This window comes from Eutrigla gurnardus (assembly GCF_963514095.1).
Source record: "Eutrigla gurnardus genome assembly, chromosome: 8".
NCBI classification, from domain to species: Eukaryota; Metazoa; Chordata; class Actinopteri; order Perciformes; family Triglidae; genus Eutrigla; species Eutrigla gurnardus.
Genome location: NC_139922.1, coordinates 28,671,468 through 28,679,965, shown reverse-complemented (window position 1 = coordinate 28,679,965; position 8,498 = coordinate 28,671,468). Strand labels below are relative to the sequence as shown.

Genomic DNA, 8,498 nt, shown 5'->3' with positions numbered 1-8,498 from the left:
GATCTACCACATAGGGGCACCAGAGGGGCACATTTACAGCATTCATTTATGTTTTTTGAACATTGGGGCACCAAAGGGAGGACCGGTTACCCGGAGCTGTTCAGTCAACATTAGAGAGGCAAAGCACGTAATCTTGAAAAGAACAAATTAGGCAGGTTATTAGATGATTTCTTTTTTTAATACATATACTTGCACTCTGATTTGTGAGTGAACTTAAAGTGTTTTCACGTGTGTCGATGTGGAAAGCCAATTGGCTAATTGGTGCAGAACGTGGACATCAATATATTTTTTTTAGTAAATTGCAAACTGGTTGTAAAGCAGTGAGTTGTGTTTTAGTTTTGGATAAAGTGTGTGTGTTTTTTTTTCTGGCTAGAGCGCCGTTCAAGCGTTTTATTATTTTATACAGACAGTGTGGAAACAGGGAGAGAGAGGGAGAAGGATAAAGTGTGTTATTGAACTACAAGCTGAGTGTGAACATGCATTCAGTTTGGCACGTCAAGAATCACTGTTACTGTTTAAGCATTTCGAAAAAAACCTTTTAGTGGACTAGTGTTTGGTCAGGGTCGCCTTGAATTCCAGTTTACCACCGACCGGTTTCTCTGTATCTCTGCCTGTTTGAGAAAACAGTTAATCACATCTTATTTCATTGCACTTTATGAGCCAGAACCTCGTTTGCAGCTTCATCTCACATCTTAAATTGAATTGCTGCAAATTGAGACGCGTCAAAAATGATACTTGCACAATTTCAGCACATCTGTTTGCTTGGAGTAGAGTTGAGGGAACACAGGGCTGAGGGAACACAGGGCTGAGGGAACACAGGGCTGAGGGAACATAGGGCTGAGGGAACATAGGGTTGAGGGAACATAGGGTTGAAGGAACATAGGGCTGAGGGAACATAGGGCTGAGGGAACATAGGGTTGATAGAACATAGGGCTGAGGGAACATAGGGCTGAGGGAACATAGGGTTGATGGAACATAGGGTTGATGGAACATAGGGCTGAGGGAATATAGGGCTGAGGGAATATAGGGTTGAGGGAACATAGGGTTGAAGGGACATAGGGTTGAAGGAACATAGGGCTGAGGGAACATAACATTCAGGGAACATAGGGTTGATGGAACATAGGGCTGAGGGAACATAGGGCTGAGGGAACATAGGGCTGAGGGAACATAGGGTTGAGGGAACATAGGGCTGAGGGAACATAGGGCTGAGGGAACATAGGGTTGAGGGAACATAGGGCTGAGGGAACACAGGGCTGAGGGAACATAACATCCAGGGAACATAGGGTTAAGGGAACATAGGGCTGAGGGAACATAGGGCTGAGGGAATATAGGGTTGAGGGAACATAGGGTTGAAGGAACATAGGGCTGAGGGAACATAACATTCAGGGAACATAGGGTTGATGGAACATAGGGCTGAGTACTTGAACCAAGTACTTTTGTTGTGCTTCTGTTTTTTGTTTCATAGTCATCTTCAGCCAAACCGTGATTTATGGGAATGTTCTTTCGTAGGAGACAGGGTTGGTTTGAGACAGACACCCCAATATAAAGGCACAAACCAAGCAGAGGGAATACATGATCACAATACAGATATGGCTTCATGCATTGGAAGCAATACGGTGTGTAGTACAGCGTGTGATCAGATTGGTTTGGCGTCCTCACTTCACTGCGTACAGAACCGTTTCCTAGAAACACTCACATCATCAAACATACGAGGACACAGACCAGACATATATATTGCAAATTAAGCTTTATTGCCAGTGACAGAGGGGGGAAAAATCCAGAACGGAATTTCCACAATATATATATATATATATTGTACTCTGATCTTGACTCAAACAGTCCAACACCGGTTTTTAAAGTACACATATTTATGCAAGGTACCATGGCCGTTAATAGTTACAGTCCTGCAGGTCTGAAGATATCAGTTTCACCTCAACACATGATGGCCAATATAAACAGTTATAATTTATCGAAACACTCAGTCACGATCACTGAACCGAGGTCTCACGTGCAGCCGGGTGACCCTGCACGTTTCCTTTCCCCCGGTAAATCAATGCCATGGCATATCTCCTAATAAACAGAACAACACACCCATAAAGCCTCAGGCATGGCTTCTTACAAGGATACGCTCACGGATACAATGGCACTTTATACAACTTGGAAAAAGAATTGCACACAGAGCTTGCTTGAACATATTTTGTACTATAGTAACAAATACGTTGTTGGGGTGGAAAAAAAACTGGACAGATTTCTTTTTACAGTTGATTTGGTTGCTTTTTAGCTGTTTCACCGTTTAGGGTATTCGATATATGAAATAGCCTCCACAAAAAAGCCCACTGGACAACACCATGTGATTGTGTGACAATTGTGTTAAAAAAAACGCTTTAAAAGGTGCGGATGACTATAGCATTTTGAATTCATTAGGAAGATCTGATTTAAAAAACACATTATTGTGTAAAAAAAAAAAAATCGATATTGCACTTTCCATCAACTCACAGGAAGAGTGTTGAATCTTTGTATGGTAGTAACATGGGCACACTAAACCGCAGAGCACTTGCATTGTTGTCATGGCAACACATCCATCTGATATCCAGGGTGAGGGCCACCGGTGGTGGTGGTGATGGTGGAGGGGGGGCAGGCTTATATCTGGCATTACATGGCAGAATTACATTATTACACCTTGCCTCCACACAACCAAAAAGCATAAAACAACAATTGATTGCAGCATCGGTTCACTACAGCGTGAGATTTACAACCAGATAAATATTCTTCTCCGGTGAAATGACACGCTGCAGCACTAACAGTCCCCTCGCTGATATTTACATTGTGGGTTTACCGGAGTGCAAAGACTGATTCAAAGTAAATACTTGATTCTTTGGTTCAAAATTATATATATATATATATATATATATATTTTTTTTTAGGTTGTGTGTGTCCAGGCGCCTGCTGAATCATCCTCCGTAATAAAAATCTTTCATAAATCTTTGACTAATTTGTTATATGTATTATCATCCATCTATTAGTATCCTAAAAATCTCTCTATATAATTATTATCTGGTGACGATATAGATGCAACATGAACTCTGAGAAAGGCCACATACCGTATGTCTCTATCGTATGTGCACGTACGCTGTATTACTGCATGTTTGGGCAATGAATGTAGCCTGTGGAGTTTATATTATATAATATGCATTTCTTATGAAACATTCACAATGCATGAATCACGCGGGGGCAACACAGCTGGGGGGGGGGAAACATTCCACTTGGATTGGGACACTTACAACTGACTTTCCTTTTGTATCAATCATGCAAAACAAAAATAAATATCTATTAGAATAAGTATGAAAATAATCACCACTATAGCCGTACACACTCACGTACCGTATACATATTGAGATACACACGAACTTCAAACTGCACGTTTGAACGATATCTAAAGGTACACATCAAAAATAACAGAAAAAAAGGGCAAAGGGCAAATGAACGGTTCATAGCCGGGGTCAAACGGGTAGCAACAGAGCAGCACTGAAGTGTAGGCACAATCTGCTTTTTTTAACAACAACAACGGCTCCATAAAGGGAAAAAAAGAAGAAACACGCTACTGAAACATAGGTGACCTATACAAGCACACAACAGGTCGACGAGAAGACAGTACATTTGGACACTGCATAGAGTTAAAAACACCGTCCGGGAGCACTCAGCTGTACCGAGCTCACGTCACCGAGATCCGACTCCGCCGGCCAGGTCAGCATCCGCAAACACAAACACACACACACACACGTCTGCGCTTGTGTTCGGCTAAGGTACATCGTCGTTATCTAGACTCTGAGACTTCCCCCCCCTCACCCGACTCTCTCAAGTACGCCTCAGTTGGCCTGGACCGGTTTGGGTCCCACCGCGACGCCGTTGCAGTCGAGAATGTACTGCAGGCAGCCTTGAGGCGGCTGCCCGACGCCGTTTTTAGTGGGTTCGCCGACGAGCTCCCCCTTCTGGCCACCTCCCTAAAAAAAGACAAATAAATAATGTCCTCACCCAGCCATGAATGTGATTTTCCTATAGTAAGATCTAGATCAGAGGTCTTCAAAGTTTTAAGGTTTTTTAAGGTGTATTTTTAGACGTATTTAAATTTTTGGCATCAAATCATTTCGAGTAAATGCAGACCACCTAGCGGTCCCGGACCCCCTGTTGGAGATCTCTGATCTAGATCATTGCCTGCGTGTTACGATACCTGGGATGGCTGTATGGTGGTGGGTCTCGGGGGAGCGTTGGCTTCCTTCTCTGCCAATTCGTTCATTTTTGCCAGCACCATGTCGCCGATGAGCTGCCTGTCCTCGGCCTGGTGCTCCCCCACCAGGGGCATGTCGGAGCCCACCACCTGAGGGTAATAGCAGAGAGAGAGACTCAGTTACCCTCAGATTCTGCCCCATTATACTTGAACACTTGACCTGAAAGAGAATGTTTACCGCTCCTACCTCTGTGATGAAATCTCTGCCGTCTTTTCCGTGGATGGCTTTGACCGCGCAAATCTCCAGACCCCCGAAAACCTCCGAGCAGGTGTCGACCCACAGCTTGTACCTAAACACACAACACATGACTCAAAACCAGGTTCTGATTATCGCGACAAACTGCAACAAATTTGTCTTGGTATTGGAGCGTAGAGATAAACTGCATGTACATCCCCGCCCACATCAGAGGGGAAAAACAATCCCAACGCCCTCCGTTGACTTTGTACCCCGTGAAGAAATGCCTAAAGGCTGCCGTGTGTTGGCGTTGTCATGGTGACGTCACCGTTTGGTTTGTGGACTCTGGAATTTTGGTCGTCGGAAGTGACCGTATTTGGCACAGCTGCAACCTTACTGGATCTGGTTCCATCTGGATTCTGGTGTGAAGCTGTTAGCAAAGCAAGTTCCTAAGCTAACTCCAGTAGCTTGCTAACATGTCCCTACATGTCATCTAAAATCGAATGTTTTAAGCGAGCTACATGCTTTGTTAGCATTTCTGATGTATTGTGGCGTCGATTGTTTTCTCCTCCGATGAACGTGGGTTTTTTCATTTTGTGCCTGCCGGATTCTTCCTCACTCACCTATCAGTCATGGCCACCTGTTCGAGCATTGCCGAGCCGGTGTTGGTCTTCCAGTTACCGGATATGGATGTTCTCCTGCAAAACACACACATTTAGTTCTGTTTCTCTTCCACTTGTAAAGAGAGAGAAGCGTTCGGTCGTACGTACATGTAGGCTTTGTAGTCGGAGCCGATCTTCTGGATCCTGATGTCGTACTTGGAGTCGATGAGCGGTTCTGTGGTGGTGTAGGTCTGGGTGAGAGCCACGACACTGGCTATGTCCTGGAACTTACTGTGATTGTCCACCTTCACCTGTACGATAATAAAGCGACGCATGAGATGGAACGAACAAAAATACCAAAGATTTTAAAAAGGCTTCTGGCACACAATGTGACGCACAAAAACCCTGTTGGAAAATAAATGTACTTAATATATACAATTGTAGTATACTTGAGTGTACTTGCAGACACACTGATCATCAGTATACTTCAAACGTGTTAACGACAAGTTAACTTGAAGTATTTTGGAACAACTAATGTTGTAATGCGTGTATTTCAGTTGAATTTAAATGGTATAAAAGCACAATTTCACAGAATTGTATTTAGTGTACTATATTTGCTAAAACTTACAGAAGTAGTACAATTAAGTACATGGCCGTCTATGTACAATATACATCCTTGATTAATGTAAAGTATATTCAAGGTGTCTTGCTAATTATAAGCACTATATCATTAATATATTCTTGTTTTAGTAATAGCATGCTAAATTATATTTCTGGCTTACTTCAATGAATAAATGCATTTTTAAAATATGCTTCAGGATCATTGTTACACTAATAATTTTGAGCATGTTTTTTTAAAACAGAATAAAATAAATATAATTTAACAACAAAGTTGACATACAATTATTAGTGTTATTATGAAAATATAATTCTTCCAGAGTAGTAGTATAGTGCATTTCTTTGATAGCATATTTGCAGTATACTTTATTATAGTATTAATAATGTAAGTATATTTTAAATACACTAAAGTACATTCATTTTTTAATACATTGTGATATTTTGACTATATTTAAATTGTTTAACCGAATGGAATATTTATTATGGCTAAAGGTCCCAAACCAAAAGCTTGATATAAAGAGATAATGATATGCATATTAATGCAAGAGTTAAACAAATTCTGTACCTTTCCAATACCGGAGTGGGCGTGTCCAATCTTCACAACGACAGGGAATGATGGCATGCTTACCTAAAGTAAGAAAAAAGTATTGCCTCATAATTTCATCGTACATTTGAAAATTAGCAACCAACATTTTGTTTAAAGATGACCTATTATCCTTTTCTCCTTTCCTTTAGTGTGTTAGATAATCTTTTTGTGTGCATGAGGTGCAAAGCCTGAAGATTAGAGCAGACTGGGCTTTTTGGGAGGGAGGGGCAGGAACTCAAACTAGCTGCTGCACACAGCCGGGTGGGAAAAATAAAGTGTTTTCTTTTTTCTTTTTTTTAGCATTTATCTTGTAAACATGTTCTAGTAGTAACCTTAAATACAAGTATGCACCAGAAAAGGAGCATAACAGGTCCTCTTTAATGCCACATTTGTAAAAGATCTTTGGATGCTCTCACCATCTCCTTGTAGTTTGGGTAAAAGGTCTGCTCGATCAGAGGGAACTTCTCTGCACCCAGCTTTCTGTGGGTGTTGATGAGTTGGGCAAACTGGACACACAAAAGGTTAAATCCGTCATATATAATTTAAACCAACAGTGCTCTAATAGAAATAATACAATTCAGACTGGATGGTTATTATCATCCCCCTTTTCCCGGCCGCCGAGTGCCTACCGCCCACGGCTTGTCACACAGGTTGTAGATGGACTCCAGCGAGTTGATGCACGGGACGCCGCCATACTGCAGACCGATGACCAGGTTGCGGAAGTCTTCGTTCTGGGTCATACTGAAGGCGTGTTGGCGAATGAGGACGAAGTCTGGCTTGAATGACCTGGAAGAAAAAGAATGTGTTGCAACATCCCCGTTGATTAAAACAGCACTCGTTTATTAGAGTTGCCATGTCTCACCTGATCACCTTGGTGCCGTTTCTGAGAACCTGCATGTTAACGTTGCAGGTCCCGTTGGCGTGAGCCACCACGTTGATCTCGTTGAATTCAGCCTGAGAAGAGAAGCGTGTGAGGACTGAGCGACAAAAACTATGAATTGCCTAAAAATGGTGCTTGATTTACCTGCTCCACTTTGATGTCATAATCCCCGTGAAGTTTCTTTCCCCGGAATAACTTTGCCCTGATTGGGCAACAGAAACACAGACGATGTATTAATATGATGTGATAACTGAAGAAGGATTCCTAAAGTACAGATTTCCAATATATCACCAACCCAAGTGATTACATATCTCGCTCCTCAAACTGCTGACAAACAGCCTCTCACACTTCAGTCTGGCAATCGAGGACAAACGATTTAAAGGCTCTTTTAAAGGCTGCTTCGTCTTCAAAAGGCGAAGACCTCCCACGGCTTACATGCGTAACGATTGCAATCGCTGCCTGGTCTGCTAACGCAGCGAAGGTGACGTTGCCGTTCGGAAAATGGCCGCACTTTCTTTTTATGACTTGTGATTCAGCACTTATCAAATCAGACGGTCTCTGTTCTTTTGTTGAATTAAAAATGACAACCGAAGGTCCTTTAATTAATCCTTTTTTTCCAGTCGATTGCTGGTGAAGTGTAAATCTGTTGCCAGACAACCATTTTTAGTGCACACAGTCTGTTTTCTATTTCTGATGTGGGGCTGATCAAAGAAGCTTTGGCTGTAGAAACTACCGCGGTGATCAACAGTAAATCAATAAACTGATCCTAGACCCCCCAAAAAATACCTCCTGCAGTCACTTCCAGGTTTCATCCTGGTTTCACACACGGAATAACCTGCAAAATGCCTTAAACTTGGCCATAAAAAGGCCTCATCCCATCTTCATCGTTCTCTTATCTTCTGCTGTTTTACATCTTCACATAAGGTAAATTGACTGTTTCTTTTCCACTCGATCGTACTGAAACTAACCGCCGTCTTCGCTGCAGTTCAACGGCTGGTGAATCTGCAGAACATTATGAAATCGCCTTCGGTGTTTTGTAGATTGTCTACGTTCCAGCGCTGGCCGTGTTGATGTATTTTAGAGGACCTGCTGTGAAGTTCTCACTTCGGCTTCCTCTTTAGTTCGTATCGCCCTGCTGTCACGTTCTCTGCACTCGCTGCCGATTTAAATGAGGAGGCAAAGCTGAATAATTAATTCCCGGTCTAATTGGGGCATGGGAGAAGCATTACAAATAGGAATCACTGCTCCTCTATCTGGGAGAATGAAAAACCTATATTTGATCTATAACCCGGCTCATTATACTGAGCATGGAAGCCACCCGTTCAAAGAGGACACCGATATGACAGCAGCCT

General features: G+C 42.4%; 1 protein-coding gene across 1 annotated transcript in view; it reads right to left on the bottom strand.

Moving 5' to 3' along the window:
• Positions 1-3,557: 3,557 nt before the first annotated feature.
• syn2a (synapsin IIa) overlaps positions 3,558-8,498 on the bottom strand; it is a 10,921-nt gene continuing 5,980 nt past the window's right edge. The window contains exons 2-11 of the mRNA XM_084015512.1: positions 7,291-7,348; positions 7,129-7,220; positions 6,896-7,052; positions 6,683-6,772; positions 6,246-6,308; positions 5,231-5,373; positions 5,084-5,158; positions 4,473-4,575; positions 4,229-4,375; positions 3,558-4,001 (exon numbers count right to left, since the gene is read on the bottom strand). Coding sequence (XP_083871638.1) covers positions 3,867-4,001; positions 4,229-4,375; positions 4,473-4,575; positions 5,084-5,158; positions 5,231-5,373; positions 6,246-6,308; positions 6,683-6,772; positions 6,896-7,052; positions 7,129-7,220; positions 7,291-7,348 — 1,063 coding nt within the window. The 3' untranslated portion in view covers positions 3,558-3,866. The remainder of the gene's footprint in view (positions 4,002-4,228; positions 4,376-4,472; positions 4,576-5,083; positions 5,159-5,230; positions 5,374-6,245; positions 6,309-6,682; positions 6,773-6,895; positions 7,053-7,128; positions 7,221-7,290; positions 7,349-8,498) is intronic.